The 22,624-nt window shown below is 42.9% G+C and overlaps 1 protein-coding gene across 1 annotated transcript; it reads left to right on the top strand.

The window, feature by feature from the left end:
• The first annotated feature begins 300 nt into the window (after positions 1-300).
• Positions 301-22,582, top strand: CD9 (CD9 molecule). Its single transcript, XM_009569240.2, has 8 exons — positions 301-461; positions 13,956-14,058; positions 16,858-16,955; positions 18,072-18,146; positions 19,073-19,165; positions 19,616-19,705; positions 21,524-21,607; positions 22,239-22,582. The coding sequence occupies exons 1-8, from the start codon at positions 396-398 to the stop codon at positions 22,302-22,304; spliced, it is 675 nt and encodes a 224-aa protein (XP_009567535.1). The 5' UTR covers positions 301-395; the 3' UTR covers positions 22,305-22,582.
• Positions 22,583-22,624: the final 42 nt, after the last annotated feature.

The following is a 22,624-nucleotide window of genomic DNA, read 5'->3' as shown; positions in this document are numbered from 1 at the left end:
TCCCCCGGGCTCCCCTCCTCGGGCTCAACCCTCCGAACCCCCCACCTCGGGCTCCACCCCGAGTCCTCCCTATTCCCCCCCACCCCCGGGGTTACCCTCTCGGTTCCCCCTTTCGCCCCCTACCCCCGGTTATTCCCTACTCCCCATCCCCTCGGCTTCTAGCCCGGGCTCCTCCCTCCGAATCTCCCCTATCCCCCACCCCGTGTCTCCCCTGCACCCCCCAGGCTTAGGGCGGGTCCGGGGGCTCCGCCCGAGGAGGGCGCGGGGCGGGGGCGGGGTCGCCCGTTGGGCGGGCGGGGCACGGGCAGCGCGGGGGAGGCACGGGCAGAGCGCGATTTAAGGAGTCGTGCCGGGCAGAGGGAGTCTCGGCTCCGAGAGTCCCCGCCGCTGCCGCCATGCCCGTTAAAGGAGGCACCAAGTGCATCAAGTACCTGCTCTTTGGCTTCAACTTCATCTTCTGGGTGAGGGACTTTGTCCCCTCGGTCGCTGCTCGGGAAGGAGCCGAGGGAAGGGGGTGGGGGTTAGTTTGCCTGCTTTTTGGTTGCTAGGCTTCGGGTTTTTTGCCGCTTTCCTTACACCCCCTCTCCTTTCCCCCACCTCCCCTCCCCCCCCCCCCCCCCCCCCCCCCCCGCCCTACTTCCCCAGGAGGGAGAGTGGTCCAAGAAGTAGCTAAAAAAAGGCGCAAAAAGTGGAATGTTTTTATTCAAGCTAAAGTAAAGTTTCAACTAAGTAATTGTGTTCTTTGGAAGTTAGACAGAATGTCTCTCTGATAGCATGTTGTCCTTAAAATGGTGTTTTTCCAGACACTGTTCACTCATAGAATCGTTTGGGTTGGAAGGGACTTTAAAGATCATCTAGTTCCAACCCCCCTGTTATGGGTAGGGACACCCCACTATCACTATCCTGCTATGATCTCTTTGGAGATGATAACATCTTGTGTTCAGTGTGGTCTCTGCTGAACAGGTGTCTTCTGTAATCCCCTCTGTTTGGAGTCTCTCAAATGCAAGGTCAAGCAGAGCTAGCTCCAAATCACTACGAGTTTTGACAGTTGTGAAGTTTTATAACGTTAATATCAGTCCTTGGAAAGTAACAGCATATGCCTAAGATTTCTGGGGGAGTTTATACATCTGCACGTAAGTAGGAAATCTGTTCTGTCCCAGCTCTTGTCTGGCTGCACCCAATTGATGGATATCGCTCCTTGTGTTGTCCAGGCCTGGTAAAAGGTGCTTGCTTTCCATAGTGAGCCTTAAGAGTTTATTTGTTGGCATTTTTTGGTATCATTACAGAAAGTGGAATATTTTTTATTTAAGCTGAAGTAAAATTTCACCCAAGTAATTGTATTGGTTTTTTGAAAGTTAGACCGAATGCTCCTCTGATAGCATGTTTTCCTTCAAGCAGTGTTTTTTCCTAGACACGGTTCATTCTTTGAAGGTGATAATGCCTTGTGTTCAGCGTGATGTGTGCTGAGCAGAAGTGTCTGCTTCTGGAATCTCCTGTGTTTATAGCCTTTTCGTATCTCAAGTGCGAAGTCGGGTAGACCTGGCGCCAGCTGCAAATTAGCAAGAGTTTTGACTGCTGTGAAGTTCATAATATTAAAATTAGACCTCGGAGAGTAATAGGATATGCGTAAGACTTCTGGGGGAAATTATACTTAGGCATATACGTGAGAAATCTGTTCTGCCCCAGCTCTGGTCTCGCTGCATGCGATTGATGGTGATTGCTCCTCGCGTTGCCCAGCCCTGACAGAGGCTGCTTGCTTTCTAAAACTCCCAAACGACCCTTTGAGAGCAGTTTATTCGCCGGTACTTTGGGTGCGCTCAGCCCTGCGGCACCGCCCTCCTCCTAGCTGCGGGGTTTCCCCGCCGCTCCCGGGGAAAACCGGGAACCGCCCCAGCGGGGAGAGGGGGAGCTGCCCCCGCTCACCTGCGCGGAGCCGAGCGGGCTCCCTCAGTAGGAGGTGCCCGAGGGACTCACGTGCTGTGTCGTCTGCCTCGTTTTCATTGCATCCCGCTGTGAGCGTGGTCTTTTCTCTCTGGTGACCAATGACGGGACCTGAGGGAATGGCAGGAAGATGTGCCAGCGGAAGTTTAGGTTGGATTTTAGGAAAAGGATCCTTACTCGGAGGGTGGTGGAGCACTGGAACAGCTCCGCAGGGAAGCAGTCATGGTGCCAAGCCTAACAACGTTCAAGAAGCATTGTGCTCAGACACATGGTGTGAACTTTGGGGTTCTCCTTTGCAGGACAAAGGGTAGGAGTTCGTCTGATGATCCATGTTGGGTCCCTTCTTACCTGGGTCAGTCTGTGATTGTCCTGCTCTTACGCAGCACTGGTGCAGCCCTACCTCAAGTACTGTGTGCATTTTGGGTGCTGCAGTGTAAAAAGGATATCAAGCTACTGGAGAGTGTCCAGAGGAGGGCCATGAAGCTGGTGAAGCATCTAGAGGGGATGTCTGAAGAGTGTCTCAAGTCACTTGGTCTGTGCAGCCTAGAGGAGACTGAGGGGGGACCTCATTGCAGTTTACTGCATCCTCATAAGCGGAGAAGTGTGGTCTCCTCTCTGGTGACCAATGAAAGGACCCAAGGGAATGGCAGGAAGATGTGCTGGGGGAGGTTTAGGTTGGATATTTGGAAAACATTCTTCACTCGGAGGGTGGTGGAGCACTGGAACTGCTCCCCAGGAAATCAGTCATGGCGCCAAGCTTGTCAGTGTTCCAGAAGCATTTGGACAACGCCCTCAGACACATGGTGTGAATGTTAGGTTTGTCCCATACAGGGACAGGAGTTGGACTGGTAGTCCTTGTGGGTCCCTTCCAACTTGGGTCACTGTGTGGGGAGGGTTTGAGGTGTGGAGGTGGTTTCCTCCCCCCTCCAGCAGTATGTACAAAGTTAACCCCAAAACTCATTGCAGGCTGTGCTTTTCAGTAGCTTTTTTCGTGTGAAAACTGTGATGGGGATGGTCAACTTGATTCTCACAAGCTACTGCTTGTGGTCATGATCATCAGCATCCTGTATGTGAACTCATCTTGGTGGGAGCCTTGGCTACTACCTCATGTCTTCTGTGCAGCATCTGGTAAAGAAAAATACTGAAATAGTTTAATCTGTAGGAACAAGCCACCACAAGTGGGAATCCTATCTTCGGTGTGGTTTCTGGCATGACTATCTCTCGTTTGCCGGGCGGTGTCAGAAAGTGTGACTTAACAGAGGTTATGGCTGCTTCTCAAGCACTCAGGGTGTGGACATCTGAATTTAGCATCGTCTGCCTTATGGAAAAGTACACAGGGAATGCAGTTCAACTGCCCATGTGCCTAACATAGAGGTATGAAGTGTGAGGCTAAAAGAAAATACATTTTCTCTTGGCTATCGGCTACAGTGGATAAAGGCATGTATGACTCTGTTTCACCTTCTGTGGAGAAATTAAGTTGTGGCTCTGTAAAGAAATTGTTTTTTGGAGTCAGTTACAATATGGGATGACTGGAAGATGTGTGTTAGCGGATGAAGTATTGTACTTGTGATCTCTTGACTTAACAATGGGCTTCAGCAAAGTCAGAAAAAGGAACTGGGCTGCAATTGAAGGAACTGGTACAGAGGAATTTCACAAGGGCACAGAAAAGCACATTGCCAGCTGAGACTTGCCAGGAAGGTGAGGAAGGGATTTGTGTTTGAAGGGTTATAGCTGCTGAGAAAAAGCTTAATGTGCTGGCTGAAACCTCTGGGTCAGGGAGGTGCTAAATCCTTGTTGAACCCAGAGAAAGTGACTTTTTTTTTTCTCAAAGCTGTGAACTATTTTGTAGTGTAAGAATGCTTGTTGTGGCAAAGGCATTGCCTCACACTGGGGGTCACCATTTTGCTCTAGGGCTCCAGGCTGAGAGTAGGGAGTGTCTCCTCATTTAGCTGAGGAAGCATCTGTTGCTCGAAGGTTTCATGATAATAAAGCTCAGAAGCTTTACCTGCACCTTTGAGGGCCCAGTAAGCATGAATGCAGGCTTGACCTATTAACAGGGTGGAGGGGAGGAGAAGGAAGGATGGGGGACTGTGCAGGTGTAGGCTGATGCTGCTGTGCAAAATAAGAGTGCCTGCTAGAGGAGCAGTAAAGATGTAGCTCTTCGAGTGGACTTCCCAGGGGATGTCTGAGCTCACTGAAACCTGCCTAGGATCTTGGGGAAAGAAGAGTTAAAGGGAGATGAATGCTTCTTCCTCTTGGGTGTCCTAACAGGTGGCTGGAAGCACCAAGAAGCAGTAAATGCAAGCAGATGGCATTAGCCAGGAATAAGTGCTTGTAGATGGGCTAGAGTAGCCCTTGACTCTTGGGGCACAGACACATATAGTGAGCCGAAACAGTCAAAGGGGAATTTCAACTGTGGTGTCGGTGAACTTCATGTCTTTTGTGGAAGAATAAAGCTAGCAATTTCTTGGGCTATTTTAGGCTATTAAACCTCAATGAACAGTGTAAATAGGAAGTGTCTTGGGGCACGCAGCACTAGAGGACAGGAACAACCCTAATAAAGAAGGCTTTAGTGTTTCTTACAGCATTGGAGATGTGAAAGTCCATTAAGTAATGGAAATAAATTGTGCAAGTGTGCCTGAGTGCAATTCTGATCTTAAAGTTGAAGGCACAATCAGTGACTGGCTCTTGGCTTTGGGATCCCCCCAAGAGGAGGAACAAGTCTCTTCTTGTTTTGGAGTAGTCCAGGGGGTGGTATCCTATTGCTCAAGGACTACTTGGAAATGGTGACAATGTTGTAGTTGGCTTCTCTTGCTCCAGGAATTGCGCTAAATCTAAAAGGTCCTCCGAAGCTGTGATCAAGTTTACACAGTACCCTCTTTTTTTGAAGTTGCCTCAAAGACAGGTGAGGTATTTAAATGTTCTGCAGTAAACCTGCAGGCATTTGTAGGTTGCGTGTTAGATGTTTCCTCTGTCAGACTTGAAGCAGAAAGAGCAAAACAGGTGGGTATAGGAAGCTATTAAAATAGAAATTGGGAAACTCTCAAACTTGAAGCTGTGTTCAAAGAAAGGAGATAAAGGTTCATAAATGCTGATGGGTTAAAAACTAAAATATAATAAGGCTCACCAGAAGAAAGTTTTAGGCATAACTTGCAAAAACCCACTCGACATATCTCTCTTCAGACATGTTAGGAGCAGGGAGCTTCCTAGGAATTCTTTACAGACCGTAATCTGCTTAAGTGTAGAAGTATGTTAAGAGTGGTGTTCTGTGCATCTTTCTCTTACTGGGTGTGCTTGGGGAACACCTTGTGGAAGTTCTCCTCTATAGCCTGTCTTTGACTGTGAAACCCTTACAAGGCTTGAATTGACCTCCTGATGAAAATGTGGTAAAACAACAGCAAATGTTGATTAGCAACTTGCCAGGGTCACATGGCAGTTAATTCAGAACCACAGATGCATTGTGGATTAGGTAAAACCTACTGCTCAACACCTACCTTGGTGGCAGAGGGTTGGAATGCAGTGAATTTGAGACTGGGTTTTTTTGTTTTGTTATTCTGGGTTGTGTGGAGAGTGGTATGTGCGGTGCCTCTGGAATAAGCAGAGAAGATAGTTTGAAAACAACTTGGTGTATGCATGGAGATGTGACTTTGCGAAAGAGAGAATGGTTGCTGTTAAGGAGAAGTAAGAATTCATGGAGTTGTTAACTTCGAAGCCTTTGGAAGCCTGAATCTTGGAGAGAGAGTACTGGTTAGTATTTATTAGTTCACTTGTTCAGCGTCTCCTGAAAATCTCTTGAGGAAACTAAGCAGTCCTGGAGTAAGATTCTGTCAGGGATGGGATTGCTGACTGAGCAGAGGCAGGGCTGAGTTGAGGTGGAGCTTTCCTGCAGTGGTGAGAAAAAGCAGAGCTGGTATGCAGAAACAAACTGTGTGGTGGTCAGTTGATAGAGGCCCACCTAATCTAGAAAAGCATATGAGGTAACACTTTGGTGCTTGCGCAGCTTCCATCTTTCAGACAAATGAAGCTGTGTATGTGCTGACATAGCAGGCTATGTGACAAAGCAGAATGACACTTGACAAAGGTAGGCATCAAGTAATGTGTGGGAGGCAGGAGCAGGAAGCAGTGTGGAGTTACGCACTAGCTGGCTCAGAAGTATCTGCTCCCAGAGGGATGAAATCTTGGGAGAAAAGGGTCTGTGGAAGCACTGGTTGAGTGCTCAGCAGCAGCAGATGAAAAACTGTTTCAAAAGTAAAGGACCTAGAGAAGCGAAAAGATGGTGCCACTGCGTAAGGCTGTGCTGTGCTGGTGTATTGCAGTGCTGTGGGCTGCTCTGATCTCCTGCCTACTTTGAGAGGAAGGTAGTGGAACTTGATAATGTTTGGGAAAGGAAGATGAGGGTTTATGCTATTGGGAACTGTTGAGCAAATTGGGTTTCTTCAGCCTGGAAGCAGATGGGAGAAACATGCTCAAGGTCTGTAGGATCACAGTTGGCCAGGTAGTGGGTAGGGCTTGGCTGTATTGAAAGAGTCAGTAAGCAAGAACTGAAGGATATTAAGTCAGAGAAGAGGAAGTTTTGGAAGAGATTCTGGCCATGTGCACAGTGGTGGTGCTTCCACCCAAGCAGGTATTGTAGAGTATGCAGTTCAAGGGGTACCTAATGAATGCGGTGTTTGGTGTCCCTTGGTTGACTTTCTTCTCCAAAGGTATTGTCTGTGTATCTACACAACCTGTAAGTGCTCAACATGTAAATTGGAAGATTAATCCTGGGAAATGCTACTGTCTTCACTGTTCTGCAAAGCTTCCTGAGGAGCCCCTCTTGTAGTGTGCTGTGCTAGATTTATGAGGTAACTGGTCTAATGGCTTTTCTCCAGCTCGTAAGGCCAGGCTGGGTGTATATCTCATTAGTGTGATGTCCTCCAAAGGTTCTGGGACTCCAGAGCTTTTGTTAAAACATGCGTGTGTCCTGAATTGTTGGGTGTTGGGACTCAAGAATGGTTGCTAGAAATGGTTGTCGTACCTCTGAAGTCTAGTTTAAGCATTGCATGTCTTAACTCGTAGGTAATAGTTTTTACTGTTGTGCTTCAGTAGATTGGTTGGGTAATCCAGTCCCCTTTGAGGAGTGGTTGCACCTTGCTGTCATGTCAAGTATCCCTGTAGACAGCAGGTTCCTGGCTGCTGTTGTGCTGCTTTGGTAGAACTAATGTACTCCCACCTGGTTTTGCCTACAGCTCTTCTGCTTCAGGGTTACTGGCACTGGTTCTGTCATCTTTGGTGTGGTCCATAATGAAAGCTGTACAAGTTTAGGTCTTTGCCAGTCTGGTGTTTGATTTGAGGTTGGTGAGAGAAGGGTTGAGGCTGATGAAGTAATGTAAAGACTTTTCTACCAAGCCAATGTGAGATTGGCAAGAGGTCAGTGAAAACATGTGTGCCTTACACTCAAGTGGTCTTACCAAAGCTGGTTTCGAAGAATATTAGTGCAAGCATGTCCTTGCTTGAGTTGTGTAATAGTGACTCCCTCTAGCTGAGCTCCCTTAAGTTGCTGTGTTTACTCAGGTTTGTTTACCCTGGTGACAAAGTCTTTTCCTAATAACAGTTGGCTGCTCTAAGCAGCTTGGTTTGTGTTGGGCATGCACCTGGCATAGCCATAAATAAGATGCATATGCCTGCATGTTGTCCCACTGGCTTTCTTCTGCTGCACAAAAGCAAGGGCTTGCATCATTAAACTTAAGTGCTAGGTTTTCCCTTGTGAATTTTGTGGAAAACAAAGGCATCTGTTGCTAATATTTATAAACTGAAGTAGTCCTGTAGCATACAGTCCAAGTTTGCATCTAGTCTTTGAGCAATTATTTTCTTGCTCCTTTACACTGTAAGGTAACTGTCTTGTCTGCGCCCTTCAGAGTGTTTTGTTTTGTATAAACAAATGTATTTGTCTATGGGAGTGCTTGCTTAAGTAAAATGAGTGATATTAGGCCTGGAGGGCTCTTTTCTGTAATTTGAAGATACCTGTGACTGTTTTGAGCTATAATCTCATTTGCTCATGCTGCACCAGAAACAGCCTCCAGCAATTTGGGGCTCTGACTCCTACAGAGGCTCTTCTGTGTTCAAGTGGAGAAGAGGGCTTGCTGGATGGGCAGGGAAAGATGCATGTGTTTGTATCTATATACGCACATTCAAACAAAGGAACAGAAGCTTGTTGCTTTTGTTCTGTGCAACTGGCTGATTTAACTGCTGACTGCAGTATAAGAACCAAAATGCTGCTTAGGTTCAGCTCAATGTTTTCTAACTGATAAGTTCTGGAAGTCAGGAGTGGAATTGGAAGGTGTTGCCTTGAGGAAACTGATGTGAAGTTACTTAGAGTTCTAGCAGCCTAGCCGTACAAATATCTTGAAGTTACTTGGAGTTCTAGCAGTCCTACCTCCTATTTGTAATTTAAATTTCAAATATAGTAAGCTGGCTTCTGAATAGGAACTTGTATGAAATGGGCACTGGTCTTGGCAGTGGTTCAGGAATTCTGTAATGCTGCTCCTACTGTACTGGAGCACCATTTTATTGCAATAAATGCTGTGACATTGACTTAGCCCACAACATTCTTGAAACTAGCTTAAGCAGAAAGAAAATACTTGCTTTCCAATCTTTTTTCAAAGGAGCTTGGAAGTAGCTGTAGTTTCTTATATAACTGCTAACACTCATTGTGCATCTGTTTGGAAAACTGGGTTTTTTCAGAAGTTTGAAAACTTGTGCCGTTGTGGATAGTGCTAGTCCTGTAATTAAGGGTTTAGAGTGATGTTGAGCCTCATCTCTACTTGCTGTTTATGGAGTTTTATTTATAGAATACCATCAGGAAACAGGACAAACAGACAGTTCATTACTGCTTATAATACTCTCACTTTCTTTGCCTGCATGCTTTGCAATGTTCTTGGTTTTTGGCTTTATATGCTGTCTTGCACAGTGAGGGGGGGAAATTTTCTTGTATACAGAGGAAGATACAAGTCAGGTTTTCAGCTAAAAGTTTTTACCTGTTTGTGAGGCGAGAAGGTAGTGATGTTTTCAGTGTACTCTTGGCAGAGTCTGAGTAAACCCTACATAAGGAACAGTCACGTAGAGCCTGATGCCACCTTACTTCAAGAAAAAAAATATTCTTATAGATGCTATGCTGAGCTGACAACACTGAAAGTATGTGCAGGGAGGTGGGGTTGACCAACTCTACTTTATTTCCACATTGACTTACCTTCTGCTAGAGGTAATGCCATGAACTTAATAGAAGTTGCATGTGAAGCAAAAGTTATAGCTTCCTGTACAAAGGCTTTTTTCTAGGCTCTGATCCATGTATTGGGAGTTCTAGCAGTGTCTCACTTCTTCTCTATCCCTGCTGCGATGCTGTGGAAGTGGAGGAAGGGCTAGTAGTAACTTGGTGGGTGCATAGGAGTGTTCACCTCCCCAAGCTTTATCAGCCAGCTATAAGGACTTGGTAATGGCTTGGACCTTGAGCCCCTTGAGAGGTGGTTCTGTGCACAGAAATGTGAGATGCAGTAAGGTGTCTGCACCGAGTGGGGTTCTTGGCCAAGATTTGCCTTTTCTCAAGAGGGATCAAGGTGACAAGGTCATAAGGGTCTGAAAAGAAATGGTCTTTGCAAAATAGTGGTTAAATGTAAAGTAAACTTTCCAGGTTCCCAAAGTAATGTCATACACTCCTATATCATGGGATATGTTAACAAATAATGGAATTTCTAGTTTGAAAAGCTCAAGCTTTTAATGTGGTTTTTTTTTTGCACCAGTATCATTAATGGCTCTTTGCAAGCCTTCTGCTAAGAGACCATATCTGTGAAGCCTCAGGTGTGTTAGCAAAAAGTAGCAATGAAAATTGCTCAATAGCATGCCTCAGGGCTGAATGCTCCAAGTTTATGCTCCAAGTACAGTGCCAGGAGGAAGGCAGTGCTTTGGATGGTTTCTGCTTCTGGGATAGGTAGTTTCTTGTCTCAAGTAGGTAGTGACAGTCATCTGCAGTGGTACAGATCCTTTGTCACTTGTCTAGTCACGTGGAAGGCTAAAAGAAAGCAACCTCAAAGGTAAGTATTGTGGCACACCCGTATATGTGCTCAGCGGCCAAACCATGCAAGGGGGAGACCACAGCAGTGGGAAGGGCTGACTTTGGAGAGGGTGCTTGTCAGTAAGAGTTGGATTGGTGGGAGGAGAGAAGTCCTGCACAGGAAGCTTAGTAGGGAAAGTGCAGGACTGTAAGAGGGAGACAGACTCCAAAAAAGCATTCTTTACCTGTTGCAACAGGCAAAAAGATGCGTGCAGCAGCAGGGCCTTTGAGGCAATGGGGGTATGTTTGTATGTGAGGGAAAAACAAATTAACCTCAAGAAACCTCCCTAGGCCTAGAGAAGGAATAACCAAGTACGTTTATCTTGCTTGGGGTAAGTCTGTTGCAGCTATGTGATAGACATGAGTCAGGCAGAAATGAGCTGGCAGCTGTAAGATGCTCTAAGATGTAAGTAATGGTTAGGAGAAGCACAAGAAAGAAGCATCTTCGGCTTGAGCAGGGGCATTGGTGTCGTACTTATGCCAGGACATGCTGTTACGGGAAAATTGCAGCCGCAAACTTTTCCAATACAGTGAGTGCACAGTACCCCTTTGACTGCAGGTTTTGGTCAGATTGGCAAAACAACTCTCCCCAATTCCATTTCTAATACTTGTTACTACAGAAACATACTACTAGCATGTTTCATAAGCAGCAAACCTGCTTTTTTTACTTAGTTTTATAGGGACTAGGGACTGGCTTCAGGAAAAACAGATCTTTTATTCTTTTTCTGTTAAATTTCTTCAGCACAGGGTAGATCTGCTTAGAAATATCCTGTATTACTCAACTCTTATGACAAAACAGGTCTGTCTGTTAGATTGGGGAAACATTGAAAACTGAACAACCAGCTCTTCAGGGGATCTGTTTCCTCACAGCTTGGGGGAGAGGCTTGCACCCGTTTCTGGGGAGGAAAAACATGGCTACCAAAACCAACTGGCATAGCATCAGTGAGCTGAGGTGGCTGTGTACCAGCTTCTAGTGTGCCAGTATGTTCTGAGACTCTGCCAAGTGCAGCGGATGCTTATGGGGCTGTGCTTGCTTCTTCCTGCAAGGCTGGCGTTGCTGACCTTGGCTTGTTTTTATAGAAACTTGAATCTTCAAATTATTTTCTTGCCTTCTGCTTTAAAACTGCCTTGTTTAGTTCAGTAGTCATTGTGGGTAGGAAGAGCACAAACTTGAGAGAACAAGTCTGCTTTCCTTAAACAGAGACAAAGTCACTTTTTCTTGCAAGAAGGAGTTGTACTTTTTTTTTCTAGTCCTCAGTGGAGAGAATTAACACTTTATTTAATACTACCTTTATTAATGATGTGGAGCAGTTCACTGGCATTAAATATCATTGTTCTATGATCCTGTAATAAGTCTCTTGCCTCCTCGTGACCACAACTTTTTCACAGAATGACTGCTTTCCCAAGGAGGAATCATCCCACTTAACTCTGGATTGTGGGAAGAAGGGTTAAGTTTGGATTTTTTGAAAGGAGCTGTATTAGCTATGTCAGCTCTCCCTAGTGTTAACCAACCAGTTTTTATGAAGAGATCATTAACTGAGCCTTCTGCTTTGCTTGGGCTTGCACAATTCTCTGCTTGGCTGTACTATGGGTGAGTTTCTTCAATTAGAATACTATGGCCTTAGATGTGTGGGGATCAGCTCTGAGTTTTAGTTTTGCAGTATTTTGCTGTGTCTTCTCAGTTTGCAGTGCTGCCACTGAGTGTTCTGCTTGAATGTTGAGGCTTGTCAAACCACAAACATAGGTGCAGAGAGTTGGATGTGCTCAGGCTCTTGAGTTAGTAATTCATGAGTTCCTAGCAAAACAAGCAGAGGCTGTATTTTATATGCATCCATATATGCAGCATTAGAAGAGAAGCTAAAGACTGATGACCCAGGAAAGCGAGTCTCTGGCGGAATATTATTAAATAATACTGTGACTTAACTGTAGGCTAGAAGAGGTGCTTGAATTTTTTCCATTGCTAAGCCCTCCTGGCTTTTGAACTGAAGTTAGATGAGATTGCAAAGACTTTTTTTTCAAGTGAGATGTAGTGGTGAGCACAGAGCAGTAACCCTTCTCTGCCAGTCTCCATTTTGTACCTCTGTGTCCCTCTGAGGTTCTGCTGTGAATGGAAATAATGCTGTGACATTCTGTATTCTACTAAAGTTCTTCAGCATAACTTAATTATTTTGTCAGCATAACCCTAACAAAGAAAGCAGCAGGTACATGCAAGCTTTGTTCTTGCTGTGTGCTTTGTGAGTAAGCCTGTGCCTACGCGCCCATGACACCAACACAGTGCCTTTTGCATAGGTCTGGAAACCTCCATTTGGGTTTGGCTCTTTAAGCATTACATATCACTTCATCTATTTCCCTGTTAGAGGAACTGCAGGGTTTTGAGGCAGGCTTGAGAGTTAGATACCTCCCATACAAGAAATGCTTGTTTTTCTGATATGGCTGGCCCCTTGCTTTTCACTGATACCTGCACTTCAGTTTGGATGCTTTCAGATGAGAAGCTAACAAGGGATATAGTGTCCCTTAAAACCTTTCTTTGCTCTGTCCCCTTTGTTCTGTGTGAAACTTCAAAGCTTTCACTGTTCTGGAAGAGCAAGCAGAGGAGGCTAGAGAAGACAACCATGGGCAGCAAAGCTGTGCCTGCCTTGGAATACAAACACTCCCATAACAGGGAGTATGGGTTCTTGGGTTTCCCATGGGAAGAGTGTTGGGCTGGGGAAGTTGGTGTGGCTTGGTGTCGAAGGAGTTGTATCCATGAGTGTTTTCTGTGGGAATGCCTCTCATGTTCTCACTGAAAACTGACATTTCCAGTTGCTTGGAGGTGAATCAAGAATGTTGTTCCCTTGGACAAAGACTTCTTACCAGAGATAAAGCTTTGGTTTTTAATTTGCATGCATACTTCTCTTAACCAAAGCTTCAGACTTTCTAAGCTTATTGCTCACTGCTAAGTTTAAATTTGTCTGTTACAATGTGTGGTATTTCTGTCCTCATCTCACTTCTGTAGAGCATTTTTTGATAGTTGAATGATCTTCAAAGTAGACGTGGAAGACCTGAGAAGTGCATTCTTCAACTTTGTTTTTCCATGGCTTCTTTCTTTTTTTTATACAAGATGACTACTTTTTTTTAAAGTGAGGAAGAATTAAGTCTGTTCAGAGCAAACTGTTAATGTTAGCCTTGGTGCCACTCTTTCTTGCAATGTTTCTCCAGTGCCTTCATCCAGAAGCTGATTTACATAATGACTTGCTGCAAACACAGGCACCAATGTTAACAGGAAACTGAAGGGGCACAGGCGGAGATGACAGTAAAATAAAACTAAAGGTTATCAAAAATTTGATTGCATTGTTCCAGATCAGCACACAGCAATGTTGCTATTTCAGCAGCCTGTATTTTCCTCTTCCTGTCAGTGTGGTAACTTCTTGGATTGGTTTTATCTTGTTTTGCAAGAAAGAGCACTCTTTCTAAACTTAACTTTGATGCACTGAACTCTTACTAATCTGTTTAATATGCTTAAACATTTAACTGATCTTACAAGATGCTTTTTTGTGTGATACAGTTGTCCTTCAATTTGAAGATTTAAGATCACTAAGCCACGAAATGTTATTGCAGTAATCCAGAATAAAACAATGGGTGGGAGGGTCAGTGGAAATTCTGAGTCTTGGCTCTTTGGTAAACCTTGGGTATTTCCAGTAAAGACCAAGAATTACATTGTTCTTGTGTGGCATTGTAGTTTAATATATAAATGCATCTATCAGTGAGATGCCTCATGTCAGGAACTAAGTTTGTTCTTGTTTTTAGTATCCTCATCCTTTGATGCTGGTTCTGTCACCACCTCTTGAAATAACAGAGCTGTATCCTGTCTTTACTTCTGATGTTGTTACTAATGCAAGGGTGGATGTACTAATTGGTATCACTTAACAAGGCTTGCTTGTTCTTACAGCTTGCAGGGACAGCAGTTCTTGCAATTGGACTATGGCTTCGGTTTGATTCGCAGACCAAAGGAGTCTTTGAACTGGAATCCAACAACAATACATTTTACACAGGTGAGCTAGGAGATGGGTTGGGGTGATAAATCACACTTCTATGCCCTGCTTTCCATACTGCTTAGGAACCTTCATCTTCCTCAAAGTTGAAAAACCAAACAGCTCTAAACATCCTTGATGGTGCTGAGAGCAGCTTCCACTCACTGGTGTGGGGGCCAGCTCCTGAGCTTCTGTGCAAACAACTGCAGTGCCATGCTAGAGGTCTCTTGACTCTCTGAGCATTGTATATCACTTCATCTTTTTCCCAGCTTAAACACTATAGTTCTTTGGGTGCTGTTGGTAAACATTTTGTAATCCTAGGAATTCTTGGTAGATGTCTCTTGCTGATGCTTCTCATGATGTAAGTCAGCAAAGTTTCACTCTAAACTAAATGATTAGTCAGAGATTACATCAATAACTATTTCTTTTTCCTCTGAAGTGACCAACCTAAGCTATCCAAAACCACAACTCTGTTGCCTCATCTCTTTGACAATAGTATGTATGCTCCTTCTAACTCTTACACCCTGTGTATGCTAATTTATACTGAACCTAATGGAAAGGATGGACAAATAACTTGGTCTACATGAGTAACTATCATGGGCAACCTAGATTAGTGTGGTTTCAGTTAGGCCAGGTGGAAGTTGTTCCTTGATAGTCTGTTTTACAGAATTATCAATTAGGAGGAAAATGTGCATATCTACAGTTTGTTATTCTAATGTTAGTGTTCCTAACTAAATCGGATTTTATCCTAACTAAGATTTTGATCTCTACAGTCACTTTTAGGCTTGGGCAGAGGAACACATACTTTGTTTGCTGTCACCTGTTGGTGAGAACCCTTTTTGAAACCAAGTAGCTGTTTGAAGACCTTTAACAATTGGGAACAAAGCAAATTCAGATGCATACCTTTCTTACCTGTGTGTTGTTATCTTTGATTTGGACAATCCTTTTACATTTCACAACTCTGTAGCAGCTGGATTTTCTGTGTGCTGTATGGCATTACTTGTTAGCCATCCACAGCCTGGTTGCTCTTTCTCTTGGCAAGAAATTTGGCTACTGTGCTGAGCTACTGTCTGGCACAACGCCCAAACTGCTGTCTGAAGGGTTAGTAAAGACCATGTAAGGCATGCTGGTAGGTGCAGCTTGTGTTGCAGATGTAGTGTCAGGGTCACCTGTGCCTACGGGCACTACTGTTAGCAATGGCGTGTTAGGCTTGTTTGAGACTGTAGTTGGAATATTCAAATGCATGTGCAACATCGTGAAGAGGCCATGGGCAAAGATGCAGTTTCTGTGAGAAAGCTTTTATGTTATCCTAGATATGCTGGCATCGTAGCAAACTGGGTTCCTGCAGCTGCCAGACAGATTTCCAACCCCTTTTAAGTGGACCTTGGAAAGGGAAGAGAAATCTAAACTTAGCTATTGAGCTGAATATTTAACAAGTCTTATTTTGGGTACTCTTAAACCTCCTAAAACATTAAAGTTTTATGATACTTAAGTTACTGGCTGCATGCAGCAAAGCAGTGAAACCTACTTGAAATCTCTGTAGGTTAAACTGATGATTAAAGTTTAATACAAATTACTGTGATAACATTTTTCTGGGATTATTTGCTGACTACAGTTTCTTATAGGAAACTGAAAGAATCTGTTTGAACCTAGTACCAAGTCAGGTTACCCCAAAATCTTTCTATACTACTGATAATAAACTGAAATAAGAGATTGTGATGGACTTTTTCAAAATGGAAAAAGATTAAAGTGAGGTAAAAATTGATGTTCTAATTTCCTGCTGATAAATGTCATGCTTAATTACTTAAGATATGCTTAATCAAGTAAATGTTTATTTTGATAGCTCATCGGTTCGCATCTAAAAACATCACTTGCGAACACTTACACACTTAGTATTGATAGTCTCTGAAGGCCAGGACAGTATCTGTATTGATAGAAATGTCATACTAATTCTACATGCTTTGTGCTCATTCTTTCATATGTTTTACTACTCTAAAATTTTTTGCTGTCATTTGGGAGGCTTTCGCTCACTACATCTTGCTATTCTCACCAGCTAGGAGCTATAATGCTTAAAATGGCAGTTCCCAAGCTTAGATGATTGGTCATAGATGGAGTCTTCTAGGCTAGAAACGTTTGCCCTCTATGCTTCATCATGCCTGCTATCTAAATTCTGGGCAGATGGTCTGCAGTCTTAGCTACTTGATACTTCTTCAAACCGTATCTGCTCATGAAAGCAGGAAATGCCAAGTTTGTTGTAGTTAGAGAGGCTGTCAAGTTAGGCAGCTGAAGTGTAGACCGGTACCACCATGACTGGTGGAATAATTCAGTGTTTCCTGATGAAGAAACAAGGTACAAACACCTTATTGAAAAACCTTATGACAGGTGACTATGATGCCTTTTAATACCCATACTCCTAGAACTAGTATGCTTTAAGAGTTCTCAGATGTGGATAAATCGCTAGTTCCAGCTGTCTCTAGCTGCAACATGCTATCTGAAGATAAGCTGTTAACTCGGGCTCTGAGCCAGATTTAAAATGTCTTAGTTTTACTTAGATGGCTGTCTTGCCCATTTTCTAAAACTTGTGAAATTGCAGTACTCATACACTTCAATTGTTATAAAGTGAACTTTCTATTAGTACATTTCCCCATGAGTTTTGAGATGTTTGTTTTAAACTAAGCTCAACTTTCCTTGCTTAGAACACCTCAACAGAAAAATACTTAAACCTTGGCAAAAGCTAAAAGTGGTATTTGTAGTGCAACTAATTTTATATCTCACCACTCAACTAGCCTGTGTAAATGTCTCTGGTTTTCTCTTCCTTAGGAGTTTACATCCTTATTGGAGCTGGTGCGCTTATGATGCTGGTTGGATTCTTGGGATGCTGTGGTGCATTGCAGGAATCTCAATGTATGCTTGGTCTGGTAAGTGTTCAGAATAGTATTTAAATATTTAGGAGTGCAGCACAGAAGGCAGGAAAATATTACCGTGTGGTTAAAGGGCAGCAGATGCTGATTGGTTTGGCTCCACAACATTTCAACTCAGTCACCTACATAATGCTAAAATGTTAAGTAGTTTCCATTTCTGGCCCTAAATCCAAATTTCCTTGTATTTGAATGAGATGACTTCGAGAGAGTGATGTAGTCAGACATTGACATATCAAGACTGGGAGTATGCATGAATAGGGAACTAAAGTGTTCCTAAGAGTAATGCTACTCATTAAACAGTTTGTCCTGAACTCTGAAGGCAGTCCAGTCTTTGCTCTGAGATCAGAACTGTGGTATTCGGTCCTTGAAAGAACAAGCCTGTACTGTGCATAATCTCAGGATGAGCTCTTCTAGCTCACAATTGCTCTGTGATCTGGTTATTGGAGAGCAACCTCATTGTTTTCAGTCTTGATGGGCTGGTGGAACTTACTGGGTTCATGTACATCTGTACACTTGTGGAACTACTCATCCAAATAACCAGAAGACTTAGTTAATAAAAGACTACTATGATAGCTGGTGAAAGCAATTCCCCTTCTATGATATGGAAGAAATTAATTTCATGTATTTCTTGTGAAATTATACCTCTAGTTCTTCTGTTGTAATTCTGAACATCTTTTTAAAGTGTCTTGAAATGGTAGTGGTAGTCAAAAAGATGACACTTTCTGTTGCTGTTTTATGAACAACAAAATTATCCGTTAGCATTTTAGGAGTTGGTGGCAAGCCAGATATTAACTAATGACTGAAGCAATAGGGTTGACAAATGACAAAAGAATTAGTGTCAACTGTTGTGATGTGTCTGAGTGAACAGATTAGTTTTAATTAACGTGATCAAAAAGGAGAATTTCAGCTTGGAAAACACTGCCAGGCTTTCTGACAGTACTAGGAAGAAGTGCTGAGCAAGTGCAGTTTGTCCTCTTTCCTAATCTTAAGTGTTTCAAACTTCCAACTGAAAACTAGTTGATTTGGTTTTTACAAGGTTGAATCCTGGGAACTGGACAAACTTGCAGGGTACATATGTGCTGCTGTGGTCTTAATTATGTCTTTCTTTTCTAGTTCTTCGTATTCCTTTTTGTGATTTTTGCCCTTGAAATCGCTGCTGCGGTCTGGGGATTTACAAATAGAGAAAAGGTAGGTTGCTCTTAAAAGATGGTGAAATTATGAGTTGCTGGAACAGGTTGTGCAGAGAAGTTGTGGGTGCCCCCATCCTTGGAGGTATTCAAGGCCAGGTTGGACAGAGCTTTGGGCAACTTGTTCCAGTGAAAAATGTCCCTGTCCATGGAAGAAGCATTGGACTTGATGATCTCTGAAGATGCCTTCCAACCCAAACCATTCTATGACTGTGCCCATGGAAAGTTAGGGGTCTACTGAAAACTACTAGTACAAGTCAAATCTTGATTACCCAGGGAACTTGAGGGAGAGGAAGATGTGTTCTAGCAAAAGAATGCAAGAAATTACTCTAATACTTAAAAATGGCACTGTAGTGGAGAAGCCAGAATGGGGTTGCATGCTAGAGAGACCCTCCAGGCAGTACTGGGTTGAGCTGTGAGGTAAAGCAGGCCATCAGTGAAGCTTCTCGGTTTCTGGTTATGAACTAGGTCACCTATGGGCTGGATGTTCCTATACCTTTTATGTGACTGAAATGGGCTGTCCTCCCACAAAGTTAAGGTTTGAGTCTTATTTCAAAATAAGGTGCTTGATAAGGGTTGCTTTTCTGCTTGTACTGCATAACATAAACTTTTGGGGTACAGAAAGGAATAGGGAATGTTTTTGTTTAACCAATGGGCAAAGACTTGGTTCTCACTCCACTTAGATCAAAGCTTTGGAAGGGAAACTCTGAATCTTATCTGCTTAGATGTGGCTTCTAAGGTGAGTGTACCAGTGAGGCTCATCTGGGTGAGAAATGCTGCCCACCCTGTTCCTACCTTCTGTTTCTACATTTGGAAAGGATAGGGATTGTAGGATGTAGAACTTCTAATGACTGACTTATTCAGAAACAAGTTTTCCATAATTAATATTAAGGTAAGACAATAATACGCAACAACTTTGTCTTGTAGGTTACTGAAGAGTTAAAGGACTTCTACCGGGAAACCTATGCAAAGAGATATCAATCAGGTGCCAGAGAGACCCTGAAAGCATTTCAGTTAGCTGTAAGTACATGGTTATAATTAAACTAGAGTAATGCAGCTTGTTCATGCTGGTCTGTCATCCAGTTCCCTGTATGATGGCAGTACCTTACTAACTAGAAGAAACCAAGGGAGTATTAGTAACAGATGATGTTTTTGTATAATGTTAGTGAATTCCAGTATGCTTTTTGTCCCTTTGAGCCTCTGAAATGCATAGAACTTGTTCTTGTTTTCCTAAAACTCAGAAGCAAGTTGGGAAACTCTGGTGCTGTTATAGAGATGCCACAGTATGCATATCTGCATGTCTGTGAGGAGTTTACATTTGTCTGTGAAGAGTCAAGCTGTCACAAGCAAATTCTAAGCAAATTTGCATATAGTCCATAATAAAACCTAACGTAATCAATTTCTTTGTGTGAAATATAGAGTAAAAATAAGGCTTATTTAACCTTGTTCTCTTCCTGTTTTCTCTTGTAGCTAGACTGCTGTGGTCTTACAGGAGTTCTTGAGCAGCAGTTCATGGACACCTGTCCAAAGAAGTCGGTGATGGAGTCACTTTCTGCAGTGGTAAAGCATGATTTAATTCACTCACAACTCTGCCCCTAAGTAGAATGAAAAACACATTTCTGAATAAACCCTTCCAGTCCATGGGAAATTCCCAAGTCACACTTACTTAGCAACCTATCTGCATAATCAGTTTGTGGAAAATCAACATACTGTTACTGTGGGAAGAACAAGCAGAGTCAGCAGGAAATCTGGACATGCACAGGAAACGCAGTCTGGGTGTCACTGCAATCACTGGCTGATAGACAGTGTAAGGCCAAAACTTGATCTAAAATAAACCTATGGAGCTCTCTTCTCCCTGTTGCCCCTGTCTCCAGAGCACCTTCCTAGTGCTGTATGGGCACTGTTATTTAGGGAGAAGTACAGCATGGGGTGGAAGCAAGTCTGAAGGTTTAGCAAGGAAAAGGAGAGTGGTGTATTGTTCTGGTGGCCTGTTTAGATGAGTATGTTGCTGTGAAGCCAGTTCTCAGAATTGGATTCTTGTGAAATAATGCTGCGTAGGTGCTGGTGTGCCACAGATACAGTAGAGGTAGCTTGTGTATTTCTTAATTACTGCTTTTCCTGTTTTTCTTAGAACTGCCTTGTGCTTTTTTTATGCTTCAGGACAGTGTGTATGAGTCTTCCAATAGAGAATGTTGTTATGATGCAGAAATTCAGCTAATTACTTGATTTTTTTTTTTTTACATTACTAGTGCACTTCCTTTCACTACAGATGATTTTGTGCCTTCAAATATCTGACCGTGAGACATTTCAGTCTGTACCTAGACTGTATTCTTAGTCTTGTCTGTGTAATCTGGTATGAGTCAAACTATGGGAGTAGCTGAGGGCAGTATGTAGGTTCTATTGTTTGCTTTTACTTTACTAAGTGTGTTTTAGCTTCATCTGACTTGAACTTGTGATGTGTTTATGGCCTAGTTCCAACTGTAGGGGGAAAAAACAACAGTACACAGCTGCAAAATTAGAGATATAACAGTGTGCCTCATCTGTGTGCCTCTAAGTAGTAGTACTGTATTGATATTCTGATTTAACTGATTCTTGCCAGTATATCCCCTTAATCCTTGATTCAGTCTTTCTGGACTGGATAAGAACAGTTAGAGGTTTTTTTAGCAGCTCACTGTGGTCTGCTGCTGGAATAAGTAGGACAGGAGTTAGGATGAGACTTTGACCACCTACTAGGCTCTTAAAAGTTTTATACGTCTGTAAAATTTCCTCTTTTTCTTGGCTGCCCTGTGTCTTTGGGGAAAGAACTGTACTGAAGTTTTTATTTGGCTGCAATGGTATTATGAATTTAATAATTCATTTTTCTGGGAGATTCAAACTGGCACCTCTATGAATCTACCTATAGCGTAACATGTGTGCATGCAGCTAAAGGAATCCTGCTATTCCCATGCCCCGTGTGTTCACAAGGTGTCTGCAAAATTACAATAGGAAATATCAAGAGTGGCTTCAAAACTGTTTTGAGGAGAGTTGAAAATACAGCGTCTTAAATGCCTACAGCCATTAGTAACAAGTTAAGTCTGAATCAACTGCTGTTGGTCCTAATCCACCTGATGTATTGAAAGGAATCCTAAAGCCATAGTTAAGAGATTAGATGCTTGAAGAGTAGATATAAACTTCAGCTTTTGTGCTGGAAGATCCCTGGCTCTTTAAATATATGAAAACGAAGGCCAGTGCAAAGCAGCTATCAACAGATGAGGCTTCACCTGTAGTGCAAGCAGACTTGGTCAAAGATGTAGAATCAGCAGACTTGAGCTCAAACAAGCAAGCAGAAACAAAGCTTTCTGTATGTATGCAACACTAATGAACAGTGTTTCTTTTCAGTCATGCCCTGCTGCCATTGAAAATGTCTTCAATTCGAAACTGAATGTGATTGGAGCAGTTGGCCTTGGCATTGCTGTAATAATGGTGAGTTGTCATATTATTTAGAGGGTAGCTGTATGGCCAAAAGATATTTAAAGCAGAAGTCTGTTCAATAGAGCTTGGCATGGCAGCTCACAAGCTTATTCCATTAATGACAAGTACTGGCAGGATTTGGGTGTGTGGTGTTGAGGCCCTGAGGCAGAGCAGAGGGTGGGGTGTCTTGGACCTCCCTGCTTCTGCTTTGGATTAGGATCTGCCTTCTTGTAGCTTTAGCACTGGCAAGGTTCTGTCAGTGCTGTGTGTATACACAGAGTGAAGATGGATTGGTCATGTTGCCAGACCACTTCTTTAATCTTACTTCTCTCTTAGGCATCCTTGGTTTTGCTAAAGAACTAAAATGACAGTGCTAGTAAGAAAATTCGTGCTTGTCTGACTTCTGGAGGAAAGTATGCCATGGGTGCAAATATATTGGAAAGATCAAAGATTTCTTAGAAGATATGGTAGTGATTTATAGCTGATCATTTTGAAGTGTTGAGGGTGAAGATTGAGGGGCAGGAATACAAACTGCAGAATAGTGTTAATGTAGCACTTGGGCCAGGAACTATGCTTGTTCGCATGATAATAGAAGAATGTGTGTTGGTTCCCCCAGTCTCTAACGTATTTGCTTTCTTTACAGATTTTCGGCATGATATTCAGTATGGTTCTCTGCTGTGCTATCCGCAGAAACAGAGAAATGGTCTAAGAGCCAAAAACTCAAGAGTGCTGCACTATAAAATCTTTGTCATTAACTTTAGCGTTCTGAAAGCATTTCTAAAAAGTTATATATTTGTTACCTTTTTAATGCTTCACTTGGTACTGATGTAGGTTTGCTTTGTATGTTACAGGTTAAAATTATAAAGATATTTTATGTACCATATTTGTCTCTAGTCAGATATATCTGGCTTTCTTGAAACTTATGTAATTTGGATGTAATTTATGTTGGAGACAATTTGATACTTAATAAAAGTAAGATGTATTGTATGGTGTGGGGAAGAAGAGATTTTACTATGCTTATTAATACTA

This window comes from Cuculus canorus, chromosome 1 (assembly GCF_017976375.1).
Source record: "Cuculus canorus isolate bCucCan1 chromosome 1, bCucCan1.pri, whole genome shotgun sequence".
Taxonomy (NCBI): domain Eukaryota; kingdom Metazoa; phylum Chordata; class Aves; order Cuculiformes; family Cuculidae; genus Cuculus; species Cuculus canorus.
The sequence above is the reverse complement of the archived record's forward strand: the minus strand, read 5'-3'. Positions and strand labels throughout refer to the sequence as shown.

What these genes read in the sequence shown, in the direction of transcription:
- CD9 (XM_009569240.2), top strand. Translation starts at nt 396, where the DNA reads ATGCCCGTTAAAGGAGGCACCAAGTGCATCAAGTACCTGCTCTTTGGC. An exon ending in GATTTACAAATAGAGAAAAG is followed by an intron (nt 18,147 to 19,072) that starts GTAGGTTGCTCT and finishes TTTGTCTTGTAG; the next exon opens with GTTACTGAAGAGTTAAAGGA. An exon ending in TTGGCATTGCTGTAATAATG is followed by an intron (nt 21,608 to 22,238) that starts GTGAGTTGTCAT and finishes CTTTCTTTACAG; the next exon opens with ATTTTCGGCATGATATTCAG.